Source organism: Leptosomus discolor, chromosome 4 (assembly GCF_034619465.1).
Source record: "Leptosomus discolor isolate bLepDis1 chromosome 4, bLepDis1.hap2, whole genome shotgun sequence".
NCBI classification, from domain to species: domain Eukaryota; kingdom Metazoa; phylum Chordata; class Aves; order Leptosomiformes; family Leptosomidae; genus Leptosomus; species Leptosomus discolor.
Window position 1 is genome coordinate 10,569,091 of NC_141394.1, and position 17,085 is coordinate 10,586,175.

General features: G+C 51.5%; 1 protein-coding gene across 1 annotated transcript; it reads left to right on the forward strand.

The window, feature by feature from the left end:
• The first annotated feature begins 200 nt into the window (after window positions 1-200).
• Window positions 201-2,198, forward strand: SOWAHB (sosondowah ankyrin repeat domain family member B). The gene has a single exon (XM_086464388.1). It carries the CDS (start codon window positions 201-203, stop codon window positions 2,196-2,198), a length of 1,998 nt encoding a protein of 665 aa, XP_086320514.1.
• The last annotated feature ends 14,887 nt before the right edge of the window (window positions 2,199-17,085 follow it).

A 17,085-nucleotide genomic window follows, 5' to 3' on the forward strand; every position in this document is an offset into this window, starting at 1 on the left:
CCGCCACCTCGGGCAAAGGCAACCGGGAGGTGGCGACCCGGCTGCGAAGGAGGAGGAAGAGGACGAGGAGGAGGAGGAGGAGGAGGAGGCGGAGAGGCCCGGCGCGGCAGGAGGCGGGTTTCTCCGCGGCGAGGCCGCCGCTCACCTGGCTGCAGCGCCGAGCACCGACGTGCAGCACCGAGCACCGGCTGGCCCGGAGGATGGCGCGGGAGCTGAGCCAGGAGGCCGTGCTGGACTTCCTCTGGGCGGCCGGGGGGCGAGCCCCCAACACGGCGCTGCTCCGCCACTTCCAGCGCTTCCTCCGCGACCCGGCGCTCACGGAGCAGCAGCAGCGGGAGCGCCGCGAATACTTCAAGAGCCTCGTCAATTCCCTGGCCACCGTCCACCCCGCTGCCGCCCCCGGCGCCTCCAAGGACATCGTTCTCCGCCGCAGGTACCGCGACCTCCTCGATGAGGAGCTGCCGCCGCAGGAACAGCAGGAGGAGGAACAGAAGGAGCCGCCGCCGCTGCCGCCCCGACGCGACCCCGACCGGCAGCGGCGCGGCCCCCCGGGGGAGGCGGCGGAGAAGGGGCGGCCCCCGAGAGCCGCCGTGGCGGGGGGCTGCGCCGCCCGGGGCCGCGGCGGACCCTGCTGCGAGTGCCGCCGGGCGCGCCGCGCCGCCGCCGCCGCCGCCCCCCACCCCGCGCCGGGCCCCGGGGCGCCGCCCCCCGCCGGGCCGCCCCGCTCCCCGCCGCCGCCCCCCGTGCAGCCGCCCCCCTACCGGACCCGACCGCTGTCCTCGGGCCCCTGGGCGCTTCACCCCGACGGGCCACCGCCGCTGCCCCCCGCCGGGCCGCCCCCCTACCAGACCCTGCGGCCGCCTTCTGCCAGACCGTCCCTGGTCCAGTCCCCACCGCTACGGCCGCGGCGCGGGGTGCTGCCTCCCACCGGGTCAGCCCCGTTCAGGTCCGGGCCACCACAAGGCTCTAGAGGGTCGCCTCTAGCCCAGTCCCTGCCGCTGCCATCGGGCCCCAGGGTACTGCCCCACACCGAGCTGCCGCTGTCCCGGTCCCCACAGCCACCCCTCGCCGAGCCACCCCCATGCCGGTCCCTGCCCTTGCTGTCCGCCCCGGGGGTGCTGCCCCTGTCCCGGTCCCTGCAGGCACTCCCCACCAGCCCCTCCCCATCCCCACCGCTTTTTTCAGGCCCAGAGGTGCTCCCCTCCACCAGGTTGCTTCCATCACAGTCCAGGTCCCTGCAGCAGCTCCCCACCGGGCCATTCCCATCCCTGCCGAGGGGATCCAGGGTGCTGACCCCCAACGGACCAACCCAATCTCAAGCCTTGCTGCTGTACCCATACCAAACTCCAACAGTGCCATCAGGTCCTGGGGTGCTGCCTCCCAGCAGGCCACCCCCACCCCAATCCCCACCACAGTCCCCCACACAGCCACCCCCTGCCAAGCTACCCCCATCCCAGTCCTTGCTGCCAGCCCAGGCCCCCCCAGAGAGCAGCCCCCCAGCGCCTCTGCCTGTCTTCAGGAGCATCAGGTGCCAGCTTGCTTTGCTGGAGGTGCAGGACATCCCCTCATCACTGCCAGATGACTGTGGGCAGCAGCCCCGCGCCATGCCCTCCAAGAGCTCCCCTAGGAGTGTCCCAAGCCGTGGGCTGTCAGTGCCGCTGGGGCAGCGGGAGCACGCCTGGCTGGTGGCAGTGTCAGCGGGGTGCTGGGCTCGGGTGCGGGGGCTCTTCCTGGAAGAGCCGGAGCTGGCCCTACAGCGGGACTTCATGTCAGGCTTCACGGTCCTTCACTGGCTGGCCAAGCACGGCGACGGGCCAGGCCTGCAGGAGCTGGCAGCAGCGGCAAGGCAGGCTGGGCTGGCCCTGGACGTGGACGCCCGCTCGGGCTGCGGGTACACGCCGCTGCACCTGGCTGCCATACACGGCCACCAGCTCGTCATCAAGGTGCTGGTGCTGCAGCTGGGGTGCCAGGTGCAGGTGAGGGACAGCAGCGGGCGCCGGCCCTGGGAGTACCTGGGCAGCTCCACCTCGGGGGAGATCTGGCAGCTCCTGGAGGCACCCCGAGGCACGATTATGTTCCCCACGCAGCCCCTGGCCCACAGCGTGTCCTCTGTCAGCAAGGTCTCGCTGTCCGCTGGCAGGGCAGCGCTGCCTGCCTGCCTCAGGCTGCAGCACGGCCGCGGGGCAGCATCTCACTGAACGGGCAGCAAGAGTGACTGAGAGACAGCTCCCTGGCATCCCCTGCCAGTGGAGATGGGGCCTTGGTGGCCATCCCGCAAGAGAAAGCCCGGCAGGCAGAAAAAAGCTGTGAAACAGATTGAACGTATTGAAGAATGTACTTTTAAATTAACCCAATGAACCGTTGTCTGAGCCTCTCTGCCCTCCCTCCCATTTCTTGCTTTTCTACCAGTGAGAGGATGCAACAACTCTGCTGGAAGCAGAACTGAACCCTCAGTAGGCAAGTCCTATGCACCCCACAGGGTAAGCACGAGCTGCTGGCTGCAGCCACAGTCACCATTAGCAGGACATGGGTTTGGGGTCTCAGAAGCTCACAGCCTGGCCCCAACCAGGGCGGAGTACTTGCTTTTGTTTACAGCAACAGATTGTCGTTGGCCCTGGGGTCTGCAAAACACTTGTTTGCACTGCCCAGATTCGGGGGAGTAGCTAAGACTACATCCCTTCTTAATCCCAGCAGATTAAGGACGAGTCCCGCTCTTAAAAATGCAGCTGATCAAGGTCCAGCCCTCCAGCAAGAGAGAGCGACTGGCTGTGGCAGAGGGCGGCAGCTGGAGAGCCCTGAGTAGAGGAGGGTGTAACACACCCACCCCGTTTCTCAGCCCGCCTTGCCCACCAGCCTATGCAGAAAGGAATGTGGGACAGCACCCCACGACTGCCCCGGGTTGCCCGACAGCACCGATACCGCCCCCTCCTTCCTGCACCTCCAGTCCCTTTCCTCACACAGCAGGACTAGGAAGTGGTACTCGCGTTGTGGCTAGAGCCCTCTTCCCACGCCTGGGGACGGAAAGCTGCAGTTGCTGCAGGAATCTGTGTGGGGCAGAAAAGGAGCTGTGCTGCCGTACGGGTCCCAGGCTTGTAAGCGGAAGGCAGTATCATAACCAGAGCTGTATTACCTCAGAGACCCCAGCCCTAAATTGTCTTATAGGAGTTGATGGGATGGGATGGGGTGGGACTGGGGATCCAGGTGCAAGGAAGAGATGTCCAGCTCAGTCATTCCTGACAGCTTACAAATAACAAGATGGCTTTATGGATCTCGCTGGATTATGCAGGTCCTCTACTGTGCTCTGCTCTCTGATCAAGCATAAATGAGCTTCTAAACAGTCAAAAAATGCCATAGGTTGATCTTGCACCTAATGTGACTCTCCTATAGATCCTTTATGAAGGCAGGAAGAGAGCTAAGACACATGCGACGGGTACACCACTGCCTGGTTGATGCTCCTGCTGCTGGGTGACCCCAGATACAGGACCAGTGGGTGTCAGAGCTTGTGAAACTAGGGCTGCTGGCTCTGCTTCAGTGGGATGCTTTGGGGCAGACTGGTGCAGTAGGTGGGACTGCTCATTTATTTGAGGCATGTACCCTAAATGCCTGCAGTTTCGGGGAGGAATGGGAATCAGGGCAGCAGAACCTGACTCTTGCATAAGACCCATGCTGGGGAATGCCTCGAGTCCTTGCTCAAGCACTAATTGAGGTCTCCGCTTTGCCTGGGGTTTATTTGAGGGAGGAATTCTTTCCTGCAGAAGGGAAGGTACTCTGCCTGGCTCTGTGGCCACAAAAGGTCGTGGCCTTTTCCCAGCCTGGTTTTCTCCTTTCACAGGGGAAAGAACTTGGTAAACCAAGGCAGTGTCCCGTGAATGAGCGTTCCTCTCTGAGAGGACAACACAAGCTTGAACTCAAGAAATTCAACTCTGATGTGGCCTCTGAGCCATCGGTGTGGACACCTGAGGGCCCTCCAGGACTCCCCCACAGCAGGAGGAATCCTTTCCTCCTAGATCCAGCTAGAGGTTATAGCCTAGATCAGCACCAATGTGCAAAGTGGCTGTCGACTGGTAAAATGCTGAAGTCTTTTCCACCACAGTCAGAGCCATTGCCACAATTCACATCATGCACCAGGCTCCCTCGGGAAAGGGCTCACTAAAGCCTTCCATGAGCCTTGGCAGAAGCTCTTAAAAGTAAGCTGTTGACAGGGGGTATCAAGGATGCCACCAGAGCCTTCGCGTACAGCGAGCTTCAGGGAAGAAGCCCCAAATGAGAGAAGTTTGAGAGCTGACTAAAGCTGTCTGGTAGGGAGCATACTTTTGCTCCACAGCCATCTACAGCTTCCAAGGAACAAGGTTTTCCCCTTACTGTCTCCAGTGTCGCTAAGACAAAGAGAGGACAACAGTGCTACCTTGGGATTCTCATTTTACAGCCTTTCCACAACCTTTCTCCGTGACGCAAATCTTAAGTAGTGCTTTTTTTCCTGCATGCTGTTGCAGACCTTGCCTGTCATCTTTTTCAGAGCAGCTTTCTCTCCCTGGTAGTACTTAGTTCAGTAGTCTAACAAGAAGTTATGTGAAATTTTGTGTCCACTCTTTGCTTGTCTGTTGAGATGACACGGCGATAAAATTCTCCAATTTTTAATTTATAAAGCAACTCTTAGGAAGTTTGAAACTGCAAAAAACCTTTCCCTACTGGATCCAGCGTGTGTTCACTCTGGTTTATCACCCCAGGATTACTTAGCAGTTCTTGGACCGCTGATATTGGCAATACTGCGCAGCTCCTACACCACACTTTTTGAAAGCAGTCAGTCACTGCTTGGGGGAATAACCACTCTTTTAACCCACAGAAAGCCTCATCCTCCAAGTCTTATGCTGGTGAAATCAGCAACAGACAGGATGAAACTCATCTCTGGCTCATGGTGGAAGGCAGGGCCAGATCTTTCACCAGCCATGCCTGGAGGAATCACACTGCCACCCTGGAGCATTAGGCAGGCAAAGCAATGCAGGCATTCTAGGTCCAGTCCCCCAGGAATAATCCACCCCTGGATACACACACATGCAGCCCGAGCATCTCCATTTCAAAGGGCTCCTGACCTTCCTATTACTTACTCTCAGCCTGCCTGGCCCCTTCCACACCCGTGCCCGCTGCTGTTTCCCCATTGCAGGTGGACGTGGCTCCTTGCCTCACACCCAATCCAGGCATCTGATTTGGCACCACCCTGAAACACAGGACATGTCATGGATTAACGCAGAGCAGGACTCTGCCCTCTCCTCTCATTGCTTTTCAAAACACACCTCCCACTTGACAGCTGATGATGTTAAAGTCCACCCCTCTGCTCTCCAATGCTTATCTCTAACCAACTGCTTTGCACTCTGAAAGCCGAGGCCTTCAGAGGAGGGGGGTGTTTTTTCACGCAGTAGCCTTTGCCCACCACTTACTGTCAAGCCTGTGAACTCCGAGCAGCCTTACTAAGTTATGGTGAAGGTAACCCTGAAAGCACAGCGCCTCCCTTCTCGCCCCTCCCTGCTCCTGGGGCACATGCCTTCGCACCCACTCATTAGCCTGCTAAAAGCAGACAGCACAGCAGAGCTGGATGCTGATCCCGACTCACGCGGCTTCTGCTAAGGTCTCGATTGTGATCCCAAGCTGGGGCTCTGATTCGACTCATGCAGCAGCCTTTACCAGCAGCAGAGGTGAGCTGGCAGTCTGATGCGATTGCTCAGCTGTTAACGAAGTCTCTTTGTTAGTCACCAACTGTCCTTTGCCTATAGAGTCTTTGTCTCTTGAGCCCAGTTGAACGGCTTCTCAAAGCACAGGAGTTTGCGAGACTTGTGCTTAAACTAACAGTCATTTCTGCTAAATGGGGTAAACCCAGCACAGAAGGGGGAGCGTGTCACTGAGCCCCATTTTGTCCTTTGAAGATCTGAAGCTCCTGCCACTCAGCAAATCAAAGCTTTCCATCTGAGAGGAGCTTCCCACCTACAAACACACACAAAGCTTCCCAGTCTGAGAGCAGCAAGCTGATAACAAATCGCCATGTTTCAGTTCTGGTTTTTTACAAGCCTCTGGACAAGGACTGAATGCTAGAGCAACGGTGGGATCCCAGCTCTCGCAACCCAAGAGGCTTTCATGCAATTCAAAAGGTGTTCTTGGGCAAAGCAGGTAAGCAATACAGCAAGATATTGCTAACTTAAGCTGAGGGCTGGGCCAGCCTTCATATCACAGCACTTTCTGAAGCAGTGAGAAAGAGAACTTGTAGAATTAAAAAAACCCAAACACATCAAAGAGTCCATCACACAAAATGCACTTTTTTTCTACTGAGACAACGCCAATTGCTCCTAAAAGTTGTTAAAAGCTAGAATTTCTCATGACTACCTCTCCTGCAAGTAGGATCAGTGGCAGGTTAGCAGGGTGAGTTTTACAAGAAAAGCCTCCAATTAACTGTTCAATTTTCTCCAGCCTGAGTCTCCTAACCATAAGAATTGTTAATCCTTCAAAGGAAAAAATAGTGTCTTTGGAAAGTGAGTCACAGTGGAAAGGAATAAAAGTTGAATTCTCAGTTTAGCTAAATTAATAGTCCTCATCCCCAATATGAGGCTATTTAAGTAAACCTAACTTGTTTTACCATTAATGAAAAGAAAGAAAAACATTTTAAGATATCAACTTGAACTGTTATAGCAAAAGTATTTAATGAAAATAAAACAAAGCAACCTACCAAAACACTTTTTTTTTTTTTTTTTTCCAGCATACATGAAAAAACATTTATTAAATCATCGGCTTCCAAAAATAAAACCCACTGAAACAAGCAATAATAATCTCACCTCAAAAACTTCTCAGAGTATCTAAAAACATCCTTCCCCAGTTTACACAACCCCAGTCAGAGGAACAATCCCCACACCCGGGGGGGGGGGGAGTACCCATCCCCTTATATAGCCTCAGTGCTGGGCGAGACCTGCTTAAAAGGAGGCTGGGAAAGGCTTCATTTTTTTTACATGTAGTGGTTTCTTTTGGGGGCTGGAGTCTTGTTTGAGCTTATCTAGATAGCAGCAGGATAGCAAAGTAAGAAGAAAGAGTAGCTAGGGAATTTTCTGAGTATTGTTTTGTAGCTGGGGGGATGTGCTTGTGTTGTAGTTGTGCTAATTTTGAAAAAAAAAAAAAAAGGCAACAGATTTTTGCCTTATTTTCATGGAAACTTTAAAAAGGATAAATGTGGGCGTAGGGAAATTTTAGTTTCCAAAGCATTTAATTGTTGACTTAAAAAAAACCCCAACAAACCACCGAACAGCAAGAAGGAGAAGATTACTTCAAAAACTAGAAGGGAGTAAAGGAAAGTATTCCAAAGGAGAGAAAATAAGAAGAAAAGATGTAAGTTTTACTGAAGGGGGGGTGAGTGGGGAAAAAAGTGGGGCAGTTCCTTGACCTGAGGGTTGGTTTTGACTGGCTCTGGAGAAGCGTTACAGCCTTACGTAGGCTAGCAGCTTGGTGCACCAAGTCTTGGGATAAGAGGCTTGGTGCTGAGGCACCACTGTGTGGAATACTGAACCAAGCACAGCAACTTCCAGCACCATAGCTTCTCTGGAAAGACACGGATGGGTCGTATTTTGTACGTTATGCTTTTTCAGTAGAGCAGTTAATTTGACCTGGTAGAGCAAACTTCTTTTTGGAGGGTTTAAACAAGCCTAAGGCTCATGGTACTTTAAATCTGTATGGTATTTTGGCAAAGTCAAGACGCTTAACCTCCTCATGTCTATCAAGACTTCCCTACTGTACAGCCTGTTCATAAAATATTGGCAAAACAAAATCTGTAGTTGCGGAATGTGGCTTTAGCCTGCCATTAGTTTTCTTGGCTCTGATGGCACTGAAGGAAAGCACAAAACTGCTCATGGCAGATAGGTCTGATAAAGATTTCTGATGCTTTCATCTGCATGTGATAGTGTTTCCTAGGCAGATATGTTCTATGTGTTCAAAGGCTACAAGCTATTTAAAATGATTTCTTTTAAGAAGTCATAGTTTCTGTTGTGAAGGAAACATCCTTCAAAACTATGCACAAGCTCCTCCACACAAGCATGTCAGTCTGTGGGGACTGGCCTCAGTTTGCATTTCTAATGCTGCCATGGGAAGCAATGACCGAAGTCCTTCAAGATGTGTCACAGCAGCTCTCCCCTTGCTGCTGGCCCTCTGTCAAAACAGTTACTGGTTTAAGCCTTTTTCTTTCAGTTTTTCTGAGCCACACCTCTAGACATAAGGAATGTTCTGATGAATCTGATACCGGAAGAGGTGTTTTACGTTTTTTAATGTAGCCCAGAATGTTCTAGTGAAATTGGGAATTAGAAGAATCTGCTTTAGTGTATGTCAGCCAGGAACAAACAGCTCTGCACAGAGCAGGCGTTATCACAGGTTGTCCAAAGTCCGCATGGGAGTTGCATGCCACTGGTAAACAGAAGAGATTGTTTAGGGGAAATGGGATGGTCTTGAGTCTCGCTTAGACGGGACAAGAAATACCTCCTAGGCCTTAATGGGGAGTGTTCCTGCCACAGGGACACAGAGCTGTGCTCCCTCCGATAACAAACACTTCACCCTCCTTATCTCCTCAGTGTTTCTCGCGCTGCCTGGTGATGGTATCACAAGTGCAAGGATTTGGGCTGCTCTTTTATCAGAGGTAAATGAGTGCGTGGGGCAGCAGCCTTTAGAGAAAGGGCTGAGAGCAGCCTTGCTGTTTTGGCACCCCATCCTGGGCCACCAGGAGCCAGCACTTAGTACTGTGGTTTGTTTCGTCTCCTGGCCCTAGAACAAAATGGGGAGCCGATAAGGATGTGGGCAGGGTTTGTGTTCAGAGCCAGTTGGTTTGCAAGGCTGCTAGTGGCTAGGGAAGGCAGTGGGGCTGCAGAGCAAAAGCCCGAGGGAAAAGCAACCGCAGCCTGCAGGGCTTTGGTAGAGGCTATGCAGAGCTCGGGGGCAGCAACAGTCCCTCCCCTGCACCCTCATCGGTTTCCTCTCTTGCAGCTTCAGTCTCCCTGTGACTTTACCCCAGGGAAAGCCTGCCGGTCACTGTGGATTGCTTCATATCCCCGCCTGGCTATGCCAGCGCCTCTGGTTCAGCCCACACAAGCACCCATGTACACAGGCTGGGCAACTAAGGTGGCACCCCGTGTTGGGACCCTGACTTGACCCCCAAAATTGCACTACATCCTGTGTCTGAGACCGTGGCCCTTATCGAGTGTCTGTGCTGATGCCAAGTGGCACCAAGTCACCCCAAAGGCGGGAAGATCTTGGCTAAGCACGTGCTGAACATTTTTGGGGAGTGCAAAATGTAAATCCATATGAACGCTGGAAGGGGATTAACTCTTGTATAAGAAAACGTGTATAAAACAGTCCAGCTGGGTTAGGAGATAATCTTGCCCTTTTCCTTCCTAGGTAACTGCTTCTACTAAAACACTTCATCAGCTGAGTTTCCAGCTCTGTGAGTCATAACAGCAGTGACAAAGAAGGTAATGCCTGAATGGTGTTTTAGCATTTTTTTTTATTTTTTTTTTTTTGCTGGAGGTTTATAAGCCACAAGCCTGTTAACTTCTATTTGTTTTCCCCATCTGAGTCGTGGTCACTACAGCCCACAGGCAAAGGCAGGGATTGTACTAGGGCAGTAGGAGATGCTAGTTCACAAGCAGCTGACAAAAACCATCAGAAATCCCTATATATAAAACCTCTTTTCTGGAGGGGAGGGATGAGCAATGTTGTTTCATAACACATACTACGTATATGTCCAAACACATCTGTTAACAGAAAAAGATGAGCCACTGCAAGGCACTGTACATAGTTGTACATCTCATTGACTAGATGCAGCTTAAGTGGTTTGGGGTGGGGGGGGCAATGAAATGCTCTTGCCAAGGCAGGGCAGCTTCCAGGCAAGTGGCTTTAATAAATACCACCTACAGGAGGTCAGTAATCCTGGCAGTCCTGCCTCCGGGTTAAAACGCACAGATGGGCATAGTCAAGGGAAGCGGGACATTTTCCTGTGCATAAACAATAGAACTGGTTTAGTCATCTGCTGAATGGCATGCTCAAGGGAAATGCAGATCTTTCAGTTCGGGAGTTATTTGCATCTGATTTGGATTTTTTGTCTCTTTGCTTTATAAATACTGAATAGATGATTTAAGCAAACATCTTGCAGCTCTCTCCTCTCCTTGGTTTCTCGTTGCTGCCTCACAGCAAGCCCAAGGTTGCAGTTCCTCGTAGCGCTTGCCTATTGATGTAATGTTGGACGGCTTTTTAGCTGCGGGATGGTTTGTACTGGAGATGAGCGGCAGTCAGTCACGGATCTCTCTATCCACGCACACAGATGTAGCACCTGGAAAGTCCTATTCTTCCTGCCCACGGTCAAAGGGGAGGGCAGATGTAGCGGTGGATTTCGATATCTTGCAGACTTGGGCAGGTGTGCTGGTTGTCTTGTCCTTGGGCTGAGGTTTGCAAAGGCGCTGTGGGATGATGTGCAGTCTCAAGCTCTGTCGGACAGGTGACTGTTTCCTCGCCGGTGCTGAGCGCACCTTGCTGCAGACTCTCGTTTACCATGGGGGGGGCAGTGCCTTAGAGGATGCCTCAGTGGAGTCTGCCACCTTCTGCTGACTAACGCGGTGGCGGCTGCATTGAGGTAGCCAGTTGTGTTTGTGCCCTTCCGTGGGACTTGAGGCCATGCTGCAACCCATGCGTGAGTCATGGCTGAGACCTTCGGCATGAGTCACGCTCTCCCAATTTCCTGCTTCTTGTCAGTGTGAGAAATCCTGTCTGCCCTCCTTCTTCCTTGCATCCTGCAGTGCCCAGGGCTCCCCACCACTGCCTCATTTCATCACGCTGTGGCCAGAATCTTGTTGTGGACGCACCCAAGAGCTGCAAGCGAGAGCACTGCAGCCTTCAGGGGATTTCGGAGCAGGGTTTCTGATCTGCCCACAGTGCTCGGTGAGGATGCTCTTCCTTCCCAGCAGAACTTACTGAGCTGCCACTTGTAAGTGTATTTCTCAATGTGTGTGTGTGTGCATATTTCTAACTGGCTCTTTCTTCTTTAGCTATCAGCTGAGATGTCACCTTCCAGCCATCTGAGAAGTGGCCTGCCATCAATAATGGGAGACAATCAAATGATCTGCCTGCGTTTGGTACTGATTTACAGCTGCTGTATTAAAGGCATCCAGTAATGTTAGTCTTAACCCTGGGTGTATCTTTGTTTACTGCACTTCAACAGCCAGAGAAGGTCAGAGCTTGTTTCTGAAGCAAGAGAGTCCTCATGACCCAAGACTCATTTCAGTGATTAAAGTCTGAGGGAGAAGGTGGCAGGACGGGGAAGGAACTTCACCCCAAGAAGCATCATTTTGAAGGCCCCTCAGTATCTTGGGGCTCAGAATGGGCAGTGTCAATGTTTCTTCAAAGTTTGTTGTTACATTTTTAATCTGCTTGTTCTTTCCAAGGCATTTTCCAAATACTAATTGACAATTTTCTTTTGCCTGAAACCAAATTTGAGAAACTTGAGCCAGCTTCAATACAATCCCTTCTCACTGTGGGTGGCTCAAAGGAGACAAATTCTGGCACACACATGTTTTTGTGGGGAAAAAACTCCAGATGGCTTGAGTTTCTAAACCATCCTGGCACATTGTACGTGCTATATGTCAGGCTAGAAAAGAACTCTTCTAAACCAGTTCAGCCTAAGGTTGCTGGAATGCTTTTGTGGACACTGGGCTGATGCAGAAGGCTTGGTCCCACCCTATGCAAAGTCATTGTGAGGTATTTTACCCCATCGATTTGAGCAAAGCTCTAAAATAAGAAACTGCTTTACAGTCTGTCAGTGCAAGGCAGACCTCTGCCTTGCAGGTTTTGCATAATTAGAGTGACATAAGGAAAATCAAGCTTTGAAAAAGTCATAAGGAGAAAATATAAAAGCATGAACAGATATTATTTCTGTCAGCTGCTGGGGGGGCAGGAATCTATAGGCAGTGCCCTCTGCATGCCTGATATATGGAGAAGGTGGAAAGGGTGACTTGACTACTGCTGTTCTTATCAGCAATCCAGGTTGTGCTTGCCCCAGTTTGCCTGCAGCTCTCGTGACAACTTGAGGATGTGCGGTCCTGGCGGTGTCACTGCACCACGAATGGGCCTGTGGTTAGCCACACGGGCAGAGCAGACAGCTCTTCAGCTTTGAGCACAGCACGTCTTGCTGTTGCAGAGTAGGTAAGTGCTGCTGGCCTCTGCTGCAGATGACCACGCACCAGGGATGCAGTTTGGGGAATGCACTCCTTCCAGAGATGGCTTTTGCATTTGCAGATGCCTCGGGAGGTGCCAGATCTGCTGCAGGGACCTCAAACTCCTGCATTCCCTTCTCCTCTACTTTAGCAGGACTAAGTAAGCCATTGCAACCTGAGCAGTGTGGTGCTGCCCCTGCCTCCCCTGCTGAAGCCACTCGTGTCAGACAACAATGCTTCCTGATGTCTCTGCTGTGACAGGACGGATCCAGTCCTTTGGCCTGGAATGGGGCAAATCTTTCAGAAGAGCATCCCAGGTTTCCTGCCAAAACCCAGGAGCTTTAACTTTATGGATGGCACGAAGTGATGAAAGCTGATTTGTGAATAGGAAATGGAACAAAGGCCAGACCCCCAACCTGTGTGCAGACATTGTAGTTCAAGGCAAAATGTACGTAGAACGCATGCTCCAGTGATGATGATTCTCCATAGACACTCCTCCTTTTATTTTTGACCAGAACAGGCTATGTTACTTGCAGTCTTTCTCCTCTTGCTCTACTCACATAGGGTCCAGACGCAGCTAACCAGCTCTCCTGCCCGAGTACCTTGGGAAGGGCAATGCAGATGCACTCTGTTCTATCTTTCCTGACCTCTTGCACACCACGTAAACAACTTCAAGGCCAGTGCAGATTTGATTCAGCTGGTTAAGGATAGGGAAAGGCATAGTTCCCCTGCCTTCCCCCAAGTCCCCTTGTAACCGATCACGAGTTACAAATCAAACCCAGCTTGTCTGGAGCTAGACCACAGGAATATATAAGGCTTGGGAAGCGCCGCTATCCTACTGCGATATCCCAGCTAAAAGTGTTCCAGGGTCTGTTCCCTGTTGCAGAAGTTTGCAATGTGGTCATGGATGTAAAGTAAACAGCAATGTTGTTAAGAAAAATAAATATTTAAAACTGCCAGAGCTGGCAACAGACCTCTGGAAAACATGCACTCAGTGACCTGTGGCCTCTGCTCTGAATTCATGCTGCAGTAGCTGCTAGAGCCTCCAGCTCCAGGGCAAGAGCTTGCTGTTCGGGGCACAGTGTCACAGGGGAAGAAGAGCTGATCTGTCCCAGGTGCCATGGGTCTCATGCTGGTGAGAAATGGGAAAAGGGGTGGCGTGGCAGAGTAAAGCAGCGGGGCAGCACACTGCTTTTCACTGCTTGCTTGCAAGCACGGGGACTTTGGGGGAGAGAGTTATCTTCCTGCTGCCTGGTGAGGTGCAAAGAGGAGGAAAAGTTGTACCTGGATTCATAGGTTCAGAGTCATGGGGACCTCCAGTGAGGAATAAATGCAAACAGCTCCTTCGAGGCAATGAACTCTGAGGTGTTTGCCACCTCCAAACTTAAATGGTATGGGGAGAGGTGCTGAAGTGAAATGAGTCCAAAATAACAAAGCCCCAGTTCTCCTGGGTAGTTAACAATTTGCTCTAGTTAAATCTAATCCACTGAGAGATGAAACACAGGGATTGTCAGCTTGGGTCACTGTTAATGAGGGAAATAAAATGATGAGACATACTTTAAATCCCACTGATGGGATCAGCAAACTCCTTTCATCACTTGGAGATAGTGGAAGAAGTTCTTTGTAATTAACTTAATTTATAATTAACTTAATTTATAATTAACCTGGAATAGAAGTCCTTCCCTTTTAATGTAGGGAAAGCTGAAATTGGGAAACCCTCTGGGATAAAAATGCTGTAGTGATGTGCGGCCATGCAAGCCCAGCTGGCATCCAGGATAGACTGGACCTTCAGCCCTTCTTCCTGGCACAAACTTCCCTCTGAAGCAGTGCTTTGAGAGGCTTAGCGCCTGCAGGCTTTGGGAGGGCCTCGCAATCTCCTGCCAAACTGGACTGTGGCTCCTGAGTCATCCTTTGTCTTTCGGGAGCGGGCTCAGGATTTTTCTTGGGAGGCCAGGTCTATTCTCCTGTGGTCACCAGACCAACCCTGAGGTTTCCACTATGGATAGTGTAGGGCTGGAAGGTATCATGGTGGTGAGAACATTGTTTTAGCCAGCCAAGCAAGGGACCTGTGGTGCAGAAGGGTGCAGAGAAACAGTGTGCAACAAAACTCTTCAGGGGTTTATGACTACTCAAGCAAAAAGGCAGAAACTTCTTAGATGAGACAAACTAACATGTTACGGGAGAAACCGGAAGAATCGGACACATAAGCAGCACTAGCAGAGGATTGCTTAAGTTAAAGTCCCCAGGTAGTCTATGAGGTAGAAAACAGCCTTGTGTGTGTGTGTATGTATGTATATAATGTGTGTATCTCTTATGCTATAACAGCATAATATTTAGGTTGCAAGAGTAACCAGGGGCTACTGCTGAGACCAGGATCCCATCCAGACAGTATTGACACAAATATTCCCTAAAGACAGTGCAAGAAAAAGATGTTGTCTTTGTTTGATGAACTGAGAACGAATTTACAGAGACAACAACAAATCTTCCCTAACTGAAAGCGAACTGTAAGCTGTAGCTCACACCAGAAAAGGGTGACGAGTTTTTCTTGTTGTTATTTTACCAGTATAATCCTTGCACTAGGGACTCCCTGGCCAGCCTAAGTGGCTCAGGGGTGTGTTCCCACCGGTGCAATGGTTGAAGCAGTGGTGCCCTCCCAGGGAGGCACATGAACAGTACTGCTGTGCTGGAGCTGGAGCCAGATGCCATCTCTGCAGGAGGAAAAAAGCTACTATTTGCTCTTTCAGCAAGAAGTGGGGCCTCTTTCTCAGCTACAGCAAGGAATAACTTGGGATATGTAGCAGCAGCTACCAGTGTGTGTGGGTTCAGTGCAAGACAAAGCAGGCACAGACACCAGAGCCAGCAGCGCTGGCCTCTGCACGCTGTATCACGCAGGCTAGAGAATATACCATAGTCCTTGAATTAGCCATCAGCAGAGGTGTGTCCTCAGACCTCCCAAAACCAGGGTAAGCTGTTTCTAATGACAGGAGTGATTAGCCAGGGATATGACTTGCCAAAGACTAGGGTGTATTTGCTGTTGCAGAAGATTAAAAAGAGTAACAATCAGCATGCTACATCCTTTCGGTATTTACATTTTTCTAAAGCAAATCTGGGGCCTTTCTAGGGAGTTACAAGAGAATTAGACTGGCCAGTTGTCTGGCTTCAGCCTGTGCAAATCAAGAGATGCATTAAGGGTTTGGGCTGGGGACCTGGTGCTGGGCAGGGCCCTGTGCTCTCAAGCAAGCCTGCAAGGCCAGGTGCTGGGAGGGCACCCTTCATTTTCCCCACAGGGTAAAATTCCTCTGAGCATCACTCTCTGGATAAGCAGGAGATAACTCTTCTCTCCCTGCTTCCACCAGAGCTGCCGGGTGGGTGAAACACCCTTCCCCAAAAGCACGTGAGCGAGCAGTGAATGCCTGGAAATGGGAAGACATGCACTGTATGCACCCCAGCTGCTCTCTCTCAAAGCTTGTACATACTGCAATCCCTTCCTTCAGGCCAAATAAAGCTAACTTGGGTTCTCCTTTGTGTTCTCTCTCCTGCCCAGGATTTCTTCTCTGAACATCACCTGCTGGTCCTGGGGTGTGAGAGTGGCTTGTGTAGGGCAGCATCTCTCTCTCTCCCCCCACCTCATGCCTTTGAAGCACACTCTAATCCTCTACCTGCCGGCTGGGAGCTTTATGTTTTTCCTTGGGCACAAAACTCCCATCTGGGGAAGCAGGGTGTGTCAGGGCTGAGTCCCTTCTTTGTGGGCAATGCAAGGTGTGCTCTCCCTCATGCTGTGCAGCGGGGCTGGGATCACCCTTGATGGGGTGGGTCTGGGCAGCAGGGCCTTGCTTTGCAGCCTGTCTCCCTTTACAAACCCTCTGAAAGGGAAGGAGACCCACTGGGGAATTTTCTCCCACGTTTTCCCACTGGAGGATGCAAAAGGGAAGATGTTCTTTCTTCTGCCTCCCCACCATCATCTTTAATCTCTAGGAAAAATGGAGGGTGGTTGGACATCTCAGCATCGTAGTCTGAGAATAAACACTTCACTGATTTCACAGGGCTTAAGACCAGGAGTGCTTTAAATCGGGGACAAGACCAAAGGGCTTGTTGCTAAACTATCTAGGCTGTCAGTGCAGAGCACTCGAGGAAAACAAACAGTGTGGTCTCCACATATTATTAGAAAGGTATTTCCCTGTCTGAAGGAAAGAGTCAGAAGAGGAGACTTCAGGCCAGAAAAGCAGCTTATAAGAAATGTGTATTTCAGAAGGGGAGTGTGAGTGGCCAATGCTATGGCACTGCACGGCACCAGCACTGCAACTCCCCTCGCCAGCAGCTGTTTCTCCAGAAACGCTGCAGCACTGAAAGGAGGAGAGAAATCTCCAGGGATCTCACAGAGCTGAATGGAAAACAAATACAAAAACCCAACCGACCAAGCAGAATTTGCTCAAGCCCTCACACGTGGCAGCGAACGGGGACCAACTGCACAGAAAGCAGGCGCCTAAAGCCTATCTGCAACACGTGATCCCAGCTAAAACTGTGCTGGAGACTGGGGCAAACTTAAGGTGGAATCACTTGGGCTTTCTCTGAAATGTCCATGGAGGGGCCCTGCTTTCGGTGGCATCTGCTACCTGCACTGACGCTGCTCCTGCAGTTGCCTCCTGACTTCAGCGTGGCTCTTGTGTATGCGTAGGACAACCAGGGAGTTAGCCGGAGGCGAAAGCATGTGTGCGATTTTCCCTATGGTACGTCCAGTCAGCATTTTGCCCTCTTTTAAACAGCTCAGTCACAGGGCTCCAATTCAGGCTTGTGACTTTCTAGTTCAAACACAGCTTGGGTTTGACTGACCAGGGGTCATAGGGGATGCTGAAATGCCACGTGGATG

What these genes read in the sequence shown, in the direction of transcription:
- SOWAHB (XM_086464388.1), top strand. Translation starts at nt 201, where the DNA reads ATGGCGCGGGAGCTGAGCCAGGAGGCCGTGCTGGACTTCCTCTGGGCG.